The 19,792-nt window shown below is 38.5% G+C and overlaps 1 protein-coding gene across 2 annotated transcripts in view; it reads left to right on the top strand.

Annotated features, from left to right (window-relative positions):
- LOC126457946 (macrophage mannose receptor 1-like) overlaps nt 1-11,906 on the top strand; it is a 77,018-nt gene extending 65,112 nt beyond the window's left edge. For both annotated transcript variants that reach the window (XM_050094676.1, XM_050094677.1), the window contains exons 5-6: nt 3,838-4,230; nt 11,597-11,906. In XM_050094676.1, coding sequence (XP_049950633.1) covers nt 3,838-4,230; nt 11,597-11,751 — 548 coding nt within the window. In that variant the 3' untranslated portion in view covers nt 11,752-11,906. The remainder of the gene's footprint in view (nt 1-3,837; nt 4,231-11,596) is intronic.
- The last annotated feature ends 7,886 nt before the right edge of the window (nt 11,907-19,792 follow it).

Raw genomic sequence — 19,792 nt, 5'->3', positions numbered from 1 at the left:
CGTCTCTAGAATGGAACGCTATATATTTTACCCTTGCAGCTACGCTATTTCAGGAGTAGAGGTCACAGTTGTTGTTGTTGTTGTGGGCTTCAGTCTGAAGACAGGTTTGATATAGCTATCCACACTAATCGATCACCGTAAGTCTCCTCATATCTGCATAACTACTGCAACCTGCGTCAGTTTTAGTCTAGTTACTGCATGCATCCTTTACTTTTCCTCTGCAGTATTGACCTCCAACACCACCTACTGTTACGAAACTTTTATCTTTTCTTCTTAATTGTTGGATGCAACCATGCATTTTGAGCACTGACAGTCACACTGTAAATTGACCGGCATTGCGCCTACCTATAACTTGCACATCAGTACCCCACCCTAATGTACCCGGGGTAATGTTAGTCATCTTGTGAACTTAACATCATTGCCTCAAAATAGTACTGGGAGCAGCGGGTAATGACAGCCCCCTTAGACGATCATTAACCATCGATGCTCCACCCAATTGGTGACCAACCTGCCAACTGGTAATCACTCATGATGACGAACACAGCCCAGCAGCAGCCTTCTAAAGTGAAGGGGCGTATTGTTACAACCATGGAACTTTTTTATGTTGAGTGAGACAATGCTTGTAGTAAGCAAATCCTCAGTGCAAATATCGAGCTAGGTGGCCCAGTGGCTAGCATGCTGGAATCGCGTTCGGGAGGGCGACTATTCAAACCCGCGTCTGGCCATCCGGATTTGGATTTCCACGCAAATGTCGGGATGGTTCCTTTGAAAGGCCCTGTCCGATTTCCTTTCCGATACTTGACATAATTCGAGCCTGTGCTCCATCACTGATGACCTCGATGTCGACGGAACGTTAAACCCAATCTTCCTTCATAACACAAATCACAACTAATTCCGTATGTCACTATTTCTGCTGACATTCTAACGATTGTGCAGCATCAAGGGAAGCCGAACTCTTGTATCACACAGGTGCTCATCAAAGACTTAGCACATTATTTTCAAATTACTGCGCCATCATTTTTATGTTTTAGATGGTTAGAAATCATATAAGAAGCCAGACAAAGCTTAATGCTCTACAGAAGATTTTGAAAAAAAGAAAACGTTAACCTATATGAGCTACGTCCATTGTAACAATAACCGCTACTAAAAAGGCACTTTCGAAGAGGCGACTATTGTTTGAAGTTTCCAATAGCTGTCGAAAATAAAGTGAAGGGACTCCTGAGTGGGGAGTTGTGTATAAAAAATTCTGTCAGCTGATAAACATCGACAAAAGTTGTGATTCGCAAATTCCAAAAATTTAGAAACAATACATATAATTAGACAATGTGGGCTTTCACGGCCCGGGGCCTTCTTCCGGGCTGAGAGGCCGTTGTCGATGTATAAAACAGCATCCTACGTTTCGTCTGCAAATGCGGTAGACATCTTCTGCGCTAAAACTGGTACTGCCACTAAGGTTTGAGGGCTCTCACATTTATAAAGCACATGGGGGCACCACCATACGTCACGTGATACCGACTGTATGACTGTCTTTGGATGGCGTCATCATTCTCGATTAAAAACTATCAGTTAATTTCCGTTCTGTTGACGCAAAGTCGACATCCATATTTTATCTGACTTCAAAACTTCTTTTCTATTGAAGATACTACGGTGTTTAGGAATCTCTATTGCTTCTCTGTACGTAGGTGTATGATAATGCGATTTTTTTGCCAAAACGCTCGTCTCGCTAAATTTTACTTTGTTGTTCCCGTCTCAACAAAAAAAAAAAAAAAAAAAAAAAAAAAGAAGAAGTGTTCTGCTAAGGCTGAGTTTTCGGCCTGTCATTGTCGATAGTTCCCTTTGTGTTCGGGTATTCGGATGTTACAACTTCCTTTCTTAGTTCCAATATACACTTGTCCGCAATTGCACGGAATTTTATGTATCGCAGGTGTTTCTTGAGCGTGCCGTACATCTTTTGATGTTATTAAATACTCATTCATCTTATTGTTGGGTGAAAAGGTCATTTCAACCCAATACTTGACAAAAAGTTTCCCGATTCGATCCGTACTTTTATTAATGAACGGGAGGAAATTTTTTCCAAATGACAATCATTGTTGCTATATCCGGCTTCTTCTCTTCTTTGATGGATCAGTCTACCCACTAGCATATCCATTTTCCTTGAAGACTGACCGCAAGTTATGTAATTCATCCTGCAAATAAACCAGGTAGCAGATTTTTTTGGCTCCGTCCATCAAGGTTCTAATAACATCTCATTTTGATCTAGAATGAGGGATTGATTCCTTCCGGAAGTATGTATCAGTGTGTGAATCTTGTCTTTATACCTTATGGCCCGCGTCCCAGCCACCCGTCGCTCTCTTTCTCCATCGTAAACTGTATCTTTTGTTTAATACCATTGAGAGGCTCTAACAAGACGTCCAGCTGCTCTTCACCGTGAGTCCGAAGTACAAATGTATTGTTCCCTTAACGGCACGACTTAGCTGATCTTCTACTGCGCGTCTCAGCGCCCGCTGTTCGAAGAAATCTATCAATAAACTGGCAACAGCTGGAATAAGAGAGCTGCCCATAGCCAATCCGTCGATTTCTTCTTGTACTGGGAATAAGTTGTGGTAAGGAAGGGTCTAAATAAAGCCACTATATTAGCCGGAAAAATATCTGCTATGTATGAAATAGTTTCGTTTAGGTACCTAGTGAGCAGGGACACAACATCAAAGCTGACAGGGTTGTCCCTTGATCCGACGTTAATCTCCTTCAGTTTTTAATGTAACTGGCGGTTTTACCAACATAGGCAAGGAGGCGAGATATCGAGCCATCTCACGCGTGGTAGACCCTATGGCACTCACAGAGGAACATTTGGCATATGCATCTCTGTAGGCTAGACAGCCTGAGTGGATAAGCGTCGGTTCTGCAGAGTTCTTTTTTATCGCCCGTAGAGGAAGAAGACTGTTTTACCAGTTGGTTGATAGTTCTCAAAACTTTCGTTATAGGATCCTTCTGAAGATTTTTATAAGTAATAGTAACCAAAAGCTCAGTAATCTTCTTGTGGTGGCGTTCTCTCTTCATGGCGTTCTCTCTTCATCAAAACTGTGGCATTATCTTTGTCAGCTCTTAGTTGAGTGATGGTTGTATCCACATTGATCACCGTCAGCGCCTTCCTTCCCGCTTTGTACAAATTACTGCAAGGTGGTTTCGCTTTGCATAGGCCTGATATTCTGGCCGTTTATGTCCTAATTTCATCGGCGGATTGTTGTGATAACATATGGATTCCAGGCTCCACATTTGCTGTAATGTCCTTTGTGGGAAGCTCCTTTTGATAGAACTGAACCTTTTTGTATCTTAGAGTGTATATTGTTCATATGCTGTTGAAGATAACACCACAATCATTATTATGGTTTTTGTCATGTCCCAGAGGGGGAAATGGGGCTAAAGTTCAACTGGACGCAAAAATGGGGAAGACAATTGATCCCATCCTTTTTGAAACAACCATTCGAATATTCATCTGAAGTGGTTGAGGACCAGGTGGAGGGCAATTTCAACTGTGCGAGAGGTAGTTCTGAATTTTGGTTGCCACCTAGAAAATATAAAGTTACCTAACTACCTTTTTGTTTGTCCCCAGGTACTGTACACATCCGCAGTTGTATATATTAAAACCCCGGCGCCGCAGTGCCATAGGTAACCACTAGGGGAGCCAAAACCTAATTTCAAGAAAATTAAATATGAAAGTCGAGCCTTGTATCTCAACCAGTCTTCCATCTCTGTAAACAAGCAGGAATTTGCATCTTGGTATTGTAGCGTACTTGTCACTCTGCGTGCACGCAGTCATCCCTGCATGTCTTGCTGCAGGTCGGCCAGCCCCTTTCCTGCCGTGGCAGCCCAAACAGCCCAGCGATCACGAAGGCAAAGAGAACTGCGTCAACACCCGCAACGACGGCCTGTACAACGACCTCAACTGCGACTGGCAGTCGCCTTTCTTCTGCGAGCGCCTGCTCTCCGTGGGAGTCCCCGACTCGTACCGCTGGCTGGAGGAGGCGGGCCGCTTCTACAAGGTCCACAAGGAGAAGCGGAGGCACAATGAAGCCGCCGAGGTGTGCCGCTCCGAGAACGCGACTCTGGCCGTGACGGACTCGTGGCTCCGCGGCGAAGCCCTCCTGCGCACTCTTATCACGCCGGAGAGCCTCGAGTACCACATTGGCTTCACCGATCGGGCAGTCGAAGGCGACTTCGTTACGGATACAGGTTCGTATGTGCATACCTCTCAAAATAAGTCTTACAAGGAGCGATCATCAGCTGAGAGACTGTTTGAAATCATCTGTATGGTGATGCAGAGTAATGTCGTAAGTTTCACACCTGAAAGCCATTGACCCTTGTAAGCTCCCGTTTGAGTATTCGAAGAAAACAATTCAAAATTTCGCGTGATTCTCTTTATCTTTAAAAAACAAACAATTGAAACGCTAGTCGCCAAACGCAAAGGTTACAGCACAGGCCTCATGTGCTAGAAGTTGTCGGTTGGAATCTTGTAAGGTGCACTGAGACTTTTCATTTTTATATATTTGTCGAAATGACTTTGGGCACTATTCTTATTAAATTAATAGGGTTAAATGTGATTTTTTTATTACTATGTCTTTGTCACACCATTTTAATCGAAACATCAACTTTTAAAAATTTCCATCATTTTTTGTGTTATCATTCATTTGCCAATTTAAATCTTTGTGCACATGGTTTTAATTACTTTTATATATTAATTTCGATTTAATTGCTTTCATTTGCATCAATAATTTTGGTTTCATTTCTTCCATTTCATTACCCCATTCTTTTGCCCTTATCATTGCATTCATTTTCCTTGAATTTCGTTTCATTTATAATGCGTTATTTAGTTTAAATCTTCATCTGCGCTACTTTGTGTTTAATGGAATAATACTGCTTTAAATGTTGATATGACGTTTAACATCCAACAAAATGACATCTTGTAATGAAAGGTACATTTTTGACACCATTGCACAGTCAGTATAATCAGATTATTTTCTCTTTTATTTTTTAATCGATACATCGGCAATTTCAAATGTTTAAATACTATGGTAGATAAATAAAAGTAATTAAATTCCGATGCCAAATTGAAAAAGAATGATAGGAAGAAAAAACTGAGAGCATTGAAAAAGTTAATTCATTGTTTACATGCTACAAACGAATAGAAATAAAAAATTACATTCCACCCAATGAAATGAATAAAAATAGTGAACAAATTCATTTCGATAAAGATCTAAAAATAAAAAATTTGAACGCACCTGACAACACCCCAACCAACAATCTACTGTCCATGAGGCATTTACCGTAACCAAATTGTTAAACGTTCCTTTTCTAAAGCTGAAGAGCATCACGAGAAATTGCTATTTCTTTTTCTTCGATTACTCGCAATCGACGGCCCACAACAGTGAATGGCAGCAGCGTGTGACACTTCGGATCTTAGCTTACATCACCGTATAGATGATTTCAAAACGTTGATCGCACTGCTGGGAACCTGTATTTGTTAAATAACATTTTCCAACAGCTTTGAAAATGTCGCACATTGCCTGTATTGAGAAAAAACACTTAAACATACCTGGTGCGTGTTATTCTTGAGCAGACTACGTACTGATATCTTTGGTGTGCGCAAACATCTCTGAAGGCTGCTTATCGGAACACAGACCTATGTTCGCAACAACCACTCTCGTTATATTCAGCCCGGATAATTAATTACTCACCAGCCTACTTCATAAGACAGGCTACACTCTAACACCTCGTCCTGTCATCGTTGTTGAGCTGCTTGAGAACGGAGCAAAAACTGAGTTTACCTGTGAAAGAGGAAGCAAATTGGTCACAGCTAAGATAAATTACCCTTCATCCATCTCAAACGATGTACAGAAAGTACTTAAATGTACTTGGCCATATTCTGGAGAATAGTTTCTTAGCTCATTGATGGCGCTTTTATGAATACCGAGTCCGGATTTCCACCCGGGATCTTCCCAGAAATGTAACTAGGATGAAAAGCCAAGGAGAAAGAAATAATTCACCCAGTAACAGAAGAAACAACCAGAAATAACCTAGTGACAAACTTAAAGCACTGAAATAATTGAATTACTGAGTAATTGAATGGTGTACACGTGTAAGTCAGTATTAGTGGAATTTAAGAAAAGAATGTGAACGCAAAGTATAATGTCAGAGAGAAAGTGTGTTCACAATCTCGGCACATGACCTCAATGTCGTCTGCACTGACGAAAACAATTTGTGATGTTGTTGAACATTTACATGACACAAAGCGTTTTCTAGCTGGAAATTTTGAAGTAGTACAAACAAAAAATTGGAGAAGTAGATAAAAGCAGAAGGTAAGAACTAAATATTTTGTAAACCCTATGTAAGGCTGTGTAGTAATAGTTCGATTTCACATTTTCGCTGAATGAAATTTCCGTCAGTGAAAAATAGCTTAAGAAGAACGAATTTTCGAAATTTATGAAATAGCTCACTACGGGCGACAGGGTATGGTCACACACGAAGATGATGCATGAAAAAGACAGCTTTCAAATTCAGGTGAAGCTCTATCAACGGGAGAGAAGTTCGTGGCGGGCAGATGAGGTTTCAAAAGTGATCCGTCCACTGCGAGCTGTATTACATCCGTTTGATGCAGTCAACGATAACTAATTAATAAGTAAAGTGCCGCGCCGTTCTCTATCATACAAAGGGAATGAGCCGTGATAAAAATTGCTGTTTTGAAGAGCGCGCCGCAGGGCGTAGTGTGAAGCAGTCGCCCTCCGTTTCTGGCAGTGGCGCCGCTGTGGCAATCACAGCTTTGGTGTCTCCCTCTGGTGGGAAAGGGGAAAGGTTATCTGTTCACGTGCATTTAAGGGGCGCTATGAGCTCGCCATTCAGGCAGTCTGGGTCAGTCTCTCGTCCCCAGCTTGCTAGTGTGTCTCGCGTTCGCATTTGTTAGGCAGTTAGTGTCTGTCTGTCGTTCAGAGTGCTAGTATGTCTGTCGTTCGGATCAACCTTTAAAGCCGGCAGAATGAGAGTCTTTCCACTCCGCCAGTAAGAGAACTCAGCGAGTGGTCGCCCGGTCGGGGCTTAGTTCCTGCATCTGAGTCTGCGCGTTAGGCCGCCAGTCCGCTCAAGTTTGCTCAGGCATTGGTCATTGGCGGTTGGATCGATCGGTTGGTCGGTCGCCCACTGAGACGCAAGATGACTTGTTCGTCATGAGCGTCGGCGCATGTGAGGTCGCCATGTGAATCCAGTGGGCCGCGGCGTATAGTGAGGGGTAGTGACTTCGCGGTCGACACGAGAGCAACAGGAGTCAACCCACGACATCAGTCTGGCCGGTGCGACCTATGACGTCGTGAAATAAAAGATCGGCGCGCCTTCCTGCGTCCGTTGAAGCGGCTGGCAGCGGATGGTTCGGGAGAGCGATTTGGGGATGCTGCGCCAGGTCTTCTCGAGAAATCGCAGTTTATTAGAAGTTAAGGAATTGGTGATATGTTGTTTGATTTACTCTTCTTAAATTCTACTTGTTTTCTTGGTGAGGACAACAGCCGTTTTGCTTTGGGGTCGTCCCACCGTTCTTCTCCATTTGCCCACCCGCGGGAAGGTGGTTGTTTATAAACTGGGTGGTCCCCTTCTCCCTTTTGGAGTAGCTGTTAGAGCAACCTGCGGTTCGGGTTGTTCGGTAATATCCCTATCAATCTACCGTACGTTAGTAGCTGCCTCTGTCATGTTTGTCGGATCTGGTGTGTTAACGGATTTATTGCTTTGAGTGTAACTGCCTAATACCTGAAATATGTATTGATCTTTGGAAACTTTGATATTATTGCCTATGATCTTGAGAGGCGGTATCTGTGTACTGTAGAGCATCTTAACTGTTGTTTAGCCAACCTTGCAGAATTTTATATAAGATTGCATTTCATGGACTTTTATTTAAATGATCATTTTAGTATATAAAGTTGCCACCCTTTCACCGTAAGACTTTTCTTAGAAGTTAAAATCAAAGTGCACCTTCGGTTGCAAGGTTAATATTTTAATTGTTAGTGTTTTGTACCATTCCCATCCCTCCTATGGGGGGTGCATAGTTTGTGAGCTTGTGTAAATTGTTAAAACTCTCAGATTAAAGTTATCTGGTGTGTTGCAGATTTGCACCAGTGTAGTCTTTCAGAGGCTGTGATGAGCGGTCGTAACGACGGCCATGTCAAAAGGGAGCGGCAAGGTTCTCCGCCCGAAAGCTCATACAGTCAAAACTTGTTTCTTTCTGCCTCTGAATAAATTCTAACTCTGATATTTAGAGAGTGCTTTCTGATTATAATTTTAAATCTGTTTCTTTTAAAAAATGCTTTTGGGCACTATTAAAGTGAATAAAATTCCCATTTGTGAAAAGGAATTTGGTTATGATGTCATCAGTTACTCCCTGGCAACTACTTCCATGCTTACATAGTGTGATTGAATGTGTTAATGTTCTTGATGAATCGCTAGTAAATAAAATAAATTCTTAAAAATATTGTTTGAAAATAAATCACGGTTCAGGGCATATTATCACATTTCTGTGACCTCTCGTAAATAGAGGGAAGCTCTTCGTTTAGTCTGTGTCAGTACATCACAGTCTTTACCTCTTGCCATGAACTTACCTTTTGTTTCAATATCTACAAAACTGTCTAAAAGGCATAAAGATGTTCTACATTCACTAGTTTATGTCTTCGTCTAAGTAATTAAAAATAATTTAAAATATAAATGCTCTCACTTTTGCATTGCAGTGAAAAAAATTTTCCTTACAAATCTTTGCGTAGTAATATAGGCTTGTGTACTTGTTTTGAAAAATAAGACTGTTAATCACACTGTCATGTTACAGTGTAAAAAGAACAGGTACTGCGAGAAGTACAGTCAGTGAGACACTTGGGCTTTTGTCTTGGACATCAGCTACGTCTTAGTTTCAGTCCTGCTAAGCTGACGGAAATGTTCATCCGTCAATCTCTATTCCATTTTCCCGTTTAAGAAAAAACAGGTCTTGTAAATGCAGTTATTGTCGAAGATAGTAAGCGTATGAGCCGATAACTGTTTCAATTGGAGTAAGGACTGGGATGTCATTAGCATATGGTTCGATAAACTGCATTTTAAACTCGTCTTCTATGAGTTGTTTAGCTTCAACATATTAGGTGAAACGATGTTTTATAATTTCCATTGAAATATTCTTACAACACAGAGAGTGGAAAAAGATTTGCTCTTGTAATGGTCCTTAGGAATTCGCAGGGTTTACGTCTGCGTACTAACATTTACATATACTCCGTCTAGATACAATTTTCAGTTTAAATCGTCCATCACAGGAAACATTTCTTCAAAAAATAGCGAATTGCATATCCATCCTTAATCAAGCCCGGAGCATGATGTCAGTGACATTGGAGATCAACGACGCAATGTTAAGAGCTTGTGGAACCAAAAACAGTATTCGATCACGATCTTTCTTCTTCTTTTAATTTAATTATCCCTGTCTGAATTCCACAAGTTCCAAATCAAGAACTCGTTCCAAGGGCCTGTCTTTATTTACTACGTCGTATCACCCAAAATTTCTTGACACTGTGAGTGAGGGTGTGTGTGTGTGTGTGTGTGTGTGTGTGTGTGTGTGTGTTGTAGAGAAATAGGATCCAGCTATTCATTAGAAAATGCAAGGCAGTATTGGAAGAGGCAGTACCTGTGAAATTTGATAAAGTAGAAACTCAACCCGCCTCTCCCACTGAAATTAGGAAAATAAAAATTCACTCAATAGTAAAAGCTTACATGGAATTGGTGGCATTTACAACAGACTAGTAAAAGCTTGCTCCCAGCAAATAAGTAGAATTCTCAGCAACATATGTATTAGCTCACTGAAACAGGGCATTTTTCCAGATAAACTGAAATACGCTATTGTTAAACCATTGCATAAAAAGGGGGATTAAATCTGATGCTAACAACTACCGCCCAGTCTCACTTTTGACAGCTTTATCCAAAATTCTTAGAAAAGACATGGGTTCAAGAGTAGCACCACGTATTTGTAAAAATGAAGTACTAACAAAATGTCAGTTTTGTTTTCAGAAAGACTTTTCAACAGAAAATGCTATATATGCCTTCACTGATCAAATATTTAATGCGTTGAATAACCGAACATCACCCATTGGAATACTTTGTGATCTCTCAAAGGCTTTTGAATGTGTGAATCATGAAACTCTTCTAGGTAAGCTTAAGTATTGTGGTATGAGTGGGACAGTGCACAAATGGTTTAATTAATACTTAACTGGAAGAATGCAGAAGGTTGACATTAACAGTACAGATAGTTTGCAAAAAACAGCAGAGTCCTCTAACTGGGGAAATATCAATAATGGTGAAACACAGGGTTCAGTCTTGGGTCCCTAATTGTTCTTAATATACATATTAACGACTGGCCACTCTATATTCATGAAGATGCAAAGCTAGTTCTTTTTGATGATGATACAAGTATAATAATCACACCGAACAATTAAAAATCAGCCGAGGAAATTCCAAATAATGTCTTTCAGAAAATTATTAAGTGGTTCTCTGCAAATGGAAACACACTTTATACAATTCTGTACTGTAAATGGCATAACATCATTGATAAATATAGACTATGAACAGAAGTCTGTTGCTAAGGCAGGATACTAAATATTTCTGGGTGTGTGCACTAATGAGAAATTGAATTGGACGAAATACGTCGATGGTCCACTGAAACGGCTAGGTTCAGCTGCTTATGCTATTACGGCTATTTCAAATTTTGGTGATAAACACGTCAGTAAATTAGCCTACTGTACCTATTATCATTCGCTGCTTTCATATGGCGTCATATTTTGGAGCATTTCGTCATGATGAGAAAAAGTATTCATGGCACAAAAGCGTGTACTCAGAATAATAGCTGGAGCCCACACAAGAGCACCTTGCAACTTGAGATATTCACAGTACCTTCGCAATACATATATTCACTTATGAAATTTGTCATTAATAACCCATCCTAATTCGAAAATAACAGCGAAGTGCATAGCTACAACACTAGAACAAAGAATGATCTTCACTATTCTGAATTAAATCTCACTTTGGCACAGAGAATAGTGAATTATGTTTCCACAAAAGTCTTTGGTCGTTTGCCAAATAGTATTAAAAGTCTGACAAATAGCCAACCAACATTTAAAAGAAAATTAAAAGAATCTCTGAATGACAACTCCTTCTACTCAATAGAAAAATTCTTAGGTATGAAGTAGTAAATGTTAAAAACATATTTTGTGTAAAGAAAATTTATGTTAGAGTGACACATTCCACATCACAACGAAATGTTGTATTCATGATCAGTGGAACAAGGATAAATTTATGTATGTATGAGAGAGAGAGAGAGAGAGAGAGAGAGAGAGGGACTGAGAGAGAGAGAGAGAGAGAGAGAGAGAGAGAGAGAGAGAGAGAGAGAGAGATTATTTCAGTGGTGGAAAGAAGTACGTTGTTGAGGAAAGAGTGTGTTCATGGAAATCCTGACTCTTCTCAACAGTAGTATTAAATACACTCAATGTTTTTAAGTGTTTACCTCTAAGGTAACTCGCTGAAATACTGTTTCCGATTCCAGGGAGGCACTTGAATGATATGGAGTTCTTAGTGTGGGGATGCGGGGAGCCCAAGAACAGGAAGGATGAAGACTGCCTGTCTCTGAATGGCGAGGGCTACTACACTGACATCTCCTGCGAATTGGAGCGGCCCTTCATCTGCGAGATCGTGCCCTAGTGACGACATTGCGAGGTCGGCTGCTAGATGCGGTCAAGAATGGCCACGAGTGTAGGACGAGGCTTCTGACTTTTCAGAACAAATTAATAGTGACATAGACGAAGTTAACTCATGATAGTTGTTACATCAGACGTTTAATAAATGACAATAGGATACTTCGTTTTTCTGTATTCCTCTTTACTGTAAAGCTCACAACAAAAACAAAATCAGTCATCTCCCAGAAGACAGCAAGCTAATATCTTGTAACGCCACCTTTAGCATTGATACATCAGCGAAGAAGAGATTCCAGAAGTTTCTTTAGGTACGCCGTATTCAGATGCAGCCAGTCATCGGTGGTGAGACTTCGTAAAGTTACCATATTGCTTGGATGTCAGCTGCTACTTTCCATCTGCTTTCCCAAAACGTACCGAACATACTCTATAGAATTAGGATCGGATGCTGTAGCGGGACGTTGCTTGAGGGGCGACAGGATGCCTAGGTATTGGCCAAACAATGAAGTTGTTGTTTTCTTCAACAACGGGGGGATCCGTAGCCTGCTCCTCAAGAAGACGTCAATGAAAGACATCACTTGGTCACTGAGATCATCCTAATTAAAATCATCAATCATGTTCATCGTTACCTAAGTGAGTGAGCCGAACTAAAGATACATAAATAAATCCTAAAACAGAAAGTTCAAATTAACATACTTTTTCTTGTCATGATAACCTCAGTGAGTGAGCCGAACCTTGTAACAACGATTAATTAACATAACACTTAGGTCTAGCCTCGGATGGGCGAAATCAACGAAGTTTGTGCTCTTTTAGCGATTTCTCGTGAATCTGTTGCCATTGTACAGATCACGTACTGAGTCCACATTCTTCTTCTCTCGATATGACATCTCATATATTTCCTGGTCCAACAGCTGTATACGATACATTGTCAACTTGAGACTGGTTATGATATTTTTATGCCAATGCACGTCCACCTTTCGTGCCCTCTAACATTTTTTCACCTATTATCTCAAGAAAACCACATCCTTATGAACAATACAAGGTACTGTCCATCTGATCACTACGAATCACCTTTTTTGCTACAATATTACGCACAGTACACTGTTCATATTTCCTCACATACAGACGATTTTCTCCTACGTGCTGACTCATTTACCAACAGAAACAATTGACTGGCTATATACTGCTCTCCAGGCTGCTCGGAACTCACTGCCTATGTAATGACTTACTAATTCAATGGGCATGGTACTAATACAGTGGGAGAATTCAGTGGGCATGACACTAATATAGTGGGCGCATTGTGACATGTGATTTTAAAGATATGTGATTTAAACTATACTCAGTGTGAGATATTACGCAATAGCTAAAAGTAACGATTACTCTTACACACTTTTGCATAGTAATAGTGTTACAAAATTACATTAAATCAAACAAAATATAAAAATACTAACATTACAATCAATACATTACTAAGATATTGTTTTAAATAGGTTTAGAAAAAAATTATGAATTATGTAAATGTAGCTATGACAAAACAGATGTTATGTGATGTTGTGTGTATTTAGTGTAGATACAATACACATGCTCCACATTTCTTTTAGGTATACTGGAGAAAGGAAACTATAAAGAAGTAAGTATGTTCAAATGCGAGACGAGAGCTTTACATGCTTTGTTACATTTACACTTTTGCATCACATTTTCATTAGTTAGAATTCATAAGCTACATCAATATTTAACATTCATTTCCCACAAAACATAGATTTCACATCATGTATCCCATCATTTATAGAGTGTAACATAAAAATAAAATTTTAGAAACCTACATTGCAAATTTTTGTTGTGAATGTATACACTATTTACTGTTCTATGAAAAGAAAAATAGAAGAAGTTATCAACAGTTTTTCATACAAGTAGTTTATTATTTACATTATCATTTAGTTCACTTACCTTGTTTCATCTTCCTTTAAACAAAATCGATGCTATTTATTATACTACCTTTTATTCTCTATTCGTATTGTACAGTGTAATCTCATAGCGTCCCTCCTTTTATTGCTCACACTGTTACTCACTTACACACTGTCCAATACAACAATGTAACTATTTAGAATATTTTGTTTTATTTAGTTCGTCTCATATTCCATATTTAGTATTAATTGGCTATACATTTATACAAATGTTATAAGAAAAATACTCATTTATAACAGTTTGTAAGTTACTCTTTAAACATCAATATTAGTTACATCTTACAAATATATTTACAATCAACTTTCCAGTAGAAATTTCATCATTATATTCAAACAATTGAAAAAATGATACAGTTTTCCCCAACGCCATTTCGTTGTCAGTTCTGGCAGTATATTCCTAGAGATCATTGATACGCCTAAAGCCAAGATATTTAACAGACATGGGGTGCTCTAGAAAGTAAGCATTGGTAAGTGGTGTGTCTGTCATTTTAAAAGGGCTATTATAAATGAAGTTAAATTTAAAAATTTCATTGTGCAATGCACTGGACTTTCCATGAGTCTGGGCATGTAGCAAATCCCCTGTTTTAAATTTCGTCATTCTTGGATTCTTAAAGCATTGCTTAATATGAGCTTCTGCTTGTTTTTTCACTCTTCTTCTGAGCTTTGCTTTATTTTTGTTCATGCTATGTTCCTTTCAAGGTAGACAGTCTAAGAGTTCTTCTATCGAAATTTTAAAATTTTTGCTCCACAAAATCCTTTTGGTGCGAGTCCCTTATTTTTATCACCTCATGTGACATTAAGACTTGACCCATGGTTGATGATTATGGAAGTTTTACACTTCTTAAAGCATTATCTGCCCCTGACATTAAAATATACTTACAGATTCTTGTAGACATGTAATGTTATTCATCTCTTTCTTTGTTCATTTAATTCATAAATGTTACGTCGTTCTGAGTCCTCTGTCCAGCTTTCACTCGTTTTATATATATACAGTGCCTGTTTACTCCTTGGGATCATGACGTTATTAATCGCCTTTCATTGGTGTTGCACATTTATTCTTTTTTTCCCTGTTTCTGTGTCTGACTTTCCACATTAACGCCTACCCCTAGGCTTCTCAAAAATATCTCTTCAACATTTGGTATATTTTCAGGTACACGTGATGCTGTAGTACTCCTTTTATTGCTAACTTACTTCATCTATTATAAATGGTGTATTACTTCTTCAATTTTCTACATCAAATGGACTTTCCGTGTACTCACTGGATATATCACTCTAAACAAATTCTTGAATTTCATCCACACATGTCTCTGCAGTGTGGCCTATTCCTGGTTTCTTCTCCGTCTCTACACTCAATTTTGGTGGTGTTTCCCTTAGGTGACTAACTTCTCTCTGTGCTTCCACCTTCCTCTCTCATTACCATTCTTGTAAACCTGAAAACATCTGCCCCACTTGCTGGAAATGTTCCTCAGAACTACTGACACCACAATTCCACTTGCTGTTTCTGCCACCAATAGTAAACTGCTGCACCTCTGATTCCAATTCTTCGAACTCTGCACGTATCTGCCTCAGCCTATGACGATGTTCCTTAACCCAAATGATTTCAATGTTTTGTTCTCTATTACTGCCATCAATGATAAACTCTTGCCCTTCACTGGGAAATTTTACTAATGAGTTGCAGAAGTCGTCTTTAACGTCTCCCACATTGCCACTTTTGCCATCTTCCCTTACACTGTATACTGTTTCCTGAACTGCATGTTCTTTCTGCTGTTAGTTACCTTCCTTAGTTATTCCAGTGAACATATTATCGTATAGTTTGTTTCTGCTCCACATTCTCTCATAATGCCAATTACTATGTCTTCCGCCGCCTTTAGTTTCCCTCACTAGCACGTTCTCTGTGGTTGTGACTGTGACTTGCGTAGTTTCCTCTTCCACGTCCTAATATCATGTTGATCCGCAGGTTATTCCCATTCCCCTGCTCCATTCATGCTTCGATACTTCCTTTTGTCGAAATTATTGCGACCACTCTTCTCAACGAAGGCAGAAAATTATTTGTTTTTACTTCCAGCGTTCCTTTTAGTATCATTTTGTTATTTTCTCTTTTATATATTCAAGTTTACGAAAGGAATCTTCACATTAGTCTTTCACATATTTTCTCTCATGAAATTCTGGCGTACAAACGTCAACGAAATCTCTCCGAAAATTATGCTGCTTTTGTTGTTTGGCCCAAAATTCTGCAATAAATTTGCCATTGAAAGGCACAAATTTTAAGTCTGAAATATCTGAAATCAATCACCGTGTCTTCACATTTCCTGCCATAGTGTCAGTTACTATATTGATTTTTTCTCTGACATTCATTTCGATAAGCAAACTTCTTTCACAGTTTTTAATAAAATCGAAGATATGTCATCTTCCTTGTTGATTCTCAGGGTCGAACTTTTCTTTTAAAAGAGGTTCAGCACCGCATACCGTTATTAATATAATACTGGTCTGGTTTTCAAATGCTGTCTTAAAGACATCTTTGCACAGATTTTCGGTAGCATTTTATGCTGTCCCTTCGATTTTGCTTTCTTTTCTCTCATATATTTTGGCAAATGCTTTTACAGCGTTTTAAACGTTCGCTACAAAGTTTTTCAACCCTAAAACCTTTATCGTTCTCTGCTCATCTGTATCATCTTTAATAAGAAATATTTGTATCAGTTGCTGGGCCAATAGTATTTTCGATCCTACTTACTTCAGAATCGAATATCCCACTAATTAATTTAAGTTGTTAATCAACCTCATTTAATTCTCCTCTGATTGATGTTACCTGGTTATTAATTACCTTAATTTGCTCGTTTTCAACCAACCACTTCCTTCCTTAACTCAGTCATGTTCTTCTTTTGGAAATCTGTCTTATTATCTCCTTCAGTGACAATAACCAAGGTTACTTATGCAGTTAGAATTGTGTAAATAACCAAACAGATTAATTTAAACATACAAATGATAACTAGACTATTTTAATGATATAACTATACAATAAAAATTAAAAAATAGTAATAGCTTTATGTTACACATAATATCTACCATGCTCATCAGATAAACAATTTTAATGTTGCTAGACCCAGGCCTAATTTAAAATTACGTACAATCAGTGTCCAAAGACACAATGACTTATAGAACTCTGGTCATTTTTAAACCACATTGATTACAACTTGTTTATTATTCTTACACTTCAGCAGAGTTTGTGAGAATACAAAACACTGCTAAGACAGAACGTGGTATTTATCATTTGTCAGTCTACCCGAAAGTTAATCAGCTTGAAATGCTTCGAAAGCTTGATTTCGAAATTTGTTAATTCTAACAGGATTTGAATGCAGCTTAAGTACATCAATTGTGAAGAAGTAAACCTAATGCAGTCTCTAACAAAGGTTAGTATACTGTGAAACAAACAGATGTTCTTGTTCATCTAACCTACATACTCAACGTATCTTTAATGTGTTAACTGCATGGTATGTAGTCTTGGCTTTACTACATACTGATATGAAGATGGTCCTTCTGTGACTCAAATCGGTTACCAGAAAAATAAATACCTGTTGTCGTCTACACTATGTATTTTTCGTTAGATTGCCAAACAAGATTAATGTTGTTCACTTCAAAAATTGGAACGATTTTTTTTCAGAGTATTTCGGTATAAAAGTCCATGACCACTTATGTTTGGTGGCTCGTTACGGAGAAACTGCGTTGATTTATTGCCCCTTTTACCTTTGTATCTGTATTGCACTGATGATATCTACTCAACTTTATAACTGTCGACAGTATGCACTATGTGTCCCCTTTGGAAGCAAACTTGTTCCAGTCAGCTATCTTACTTGCTGTTTACAACAAGAATGGCTACTTTATTTTTCACCCTCAAACTTCAGTACTGTTCGGTTTTGCCTCGGAATTGTTCTTCTGGGTGTGTTACATGTACGTTAACAGTGACAGATCACAGACCAAATACAGACTTCGGTGTAAGAAATAATTTTTAACTTTAGTCCGACTCATTTCTATGCACTTTTAGCATAACAAGATTATAGAATCGTATTTGAGAAGAGTATTACATTAATTGACTGTTCAGTTTGTTCTTTTGTATATTATGGAAAGACACGTGAGACTGATGCAATATTCTACAGTATTTATTATTTCACCAACCGGCTTTCGACTATTGTGCCATCGACAGCAATAAAGATAAACATGTGTAGCCATAAAAGTTTCGTGGAATCTAAAGTTTTAAGGTGGCTTGGAACACCCTATTTCGACAATGTTAAATTTAGTGACTTGCCTTCCCTGTATTTCAGGAACACTGTAGCCACTGACCTTGAAACTTTTACACGACATTAAACATTATGTTCTGAGTCTACTGTACTACAATAATTGCATTTCAGCCATTGCTTTCAGAAATACAATTTTTCAATTACATAGTTAAAATTTTGTGTACTTTGTTGTATGTTATCCTAAATAATTTTAATTATATGTAACATTATGTTCTTCTCTTAGTTCAGTGGACTCAGGTTATGTATGTTATTACTCCCTAAAAATTTGAATATTCTACTAGAAGTGGTTCCTAAGATTTAGCGAAAAATGAAAAGAAAATGCAAATTTTCAGAAACAGCTTGTAAAGTTTGAAAAGACTGTAACTCACACAATATATGCTTAATTTTTTATTTTATTTTTAGCCACTCAGAAGCACCCTGCACCATACTGAATAACACCCTCTTGATCTCGTTCCAAGTTTTTTCATATTTTCTTCTTTCTGGACTCCTTAGTGGCCAACTGTGCTGTATACTCTGGTTTATCAATGCGAACCTTGTCCATCCGTTCAAATTCTCTGATGCTGTTTCCTCCAGGATTAATTCCCATATGCTGTAGCACTTCCATCCTACCAAAGTTGCCATCATTAAAAGCAGCAACAGCATCACTGACCCATCACTTTAGTGTCTTCATTGCAACAAAAACATTTTTTGGTAAGTGTGCCCATATAAGATTACTGAACGACTCATTGATATTTTGCATCTGACCATGCCGACACTTATTCAGTAACTCAGGATTTTCCAGGTCTCTGTAAATAGGTTTTATGATATCAATGATTGCTGGGATGACTGTTTATGGCTGTAGGAACTGTGTGAGTACTGGGAATTGCGGTAATTTCACCACAAATCAGGTCCAGGAGGGCAAATGTGGTGTACTGGTTCTTCATCAGTTGATAGTCTGTGGAAGAAGGTAGCCCATACTGCATGCTTCCTTTTCAACAAAAACCTCAGTATTATATGTAGTGGGCATCCCATAATACTGCTATACTCCATCAATCATATTTCTGTCAGCCTGCCTCTTACAGGTTGAACATCAGAAAGTTTCTTGTCTTTCAAACTTTGCTTCAACTTCGTCAACATTGCGCCCATCCTCTTCTGGACGTGACCAACGCATTTCAGTTTATAACAGCAATCCGCAGCATTCTATATAAAAAAAGTACCAGTTTTATTAGATCTTGAAGCAATGCACGTAAAAATTTTAACATTTTCGACCGGTGTAGATTATATTTAAAAAATAAAAGAAAATACTTCCCATCTTAATTGATAGGTGATATGTCGAAAAATTGCAAATTTTATAATAAGGTATAAATCCGAAAATGTGAAAAAAATTTTTCCTTTCTAACTCTCCTTAAAGTAGTGTAGGTAACAGCATGTCAGTTGGTTTCCAAGGATGAGGACTGTTCATGTTTGTTTAAAGTCGGTACCACCATTAGACTGTTGTTTATTTACAGTGTTACATTTACACTTACACGATTATGATTTCGGCTTCAAAGTGCCATTATGAAGTGTTTTAAGTGTTATACAGAGGCTAAGATGACATACTGTCATATTTAAAATACGCTATTAGACACATTGTCTAAGGGTCGATATTTCTGGCAAAGCTTACTGCTTTATTTTATCACTGAATATGAAATAAAGCAGTAGGCTTTGATAATGGCACTTTGAAGCCAAAATCATAATCGTGGAAGTGTAAGTGTAATACAAATAAACAACAGTCTAATGGCGGTACTGACTTTAAAGAAGTATTTAATGACTGTGT

The sequence above is a fragment of the Schistocerca serialis genome, chromosome 2, assembly GCF_023864345.2.
Source record: "Schistocerca serialis cubense isolate TAMUIC-IGC-003099 chromosome 2, iqSchSeri2.2, whole genome shotgun sequence".
In the NCBI taxonomy this organism is placed as follows: Eukaryota; Metazoa; Arthropoda; class Insecta; order Orthoptera; family Acrididae; genus Schistocerca; species Schistocerca serialis.
The sequence above is the reverse complement of the archived record's forward strand: the minus strand, read 5'-3'. Positions and strand labels throughout refer to the sequence as shown.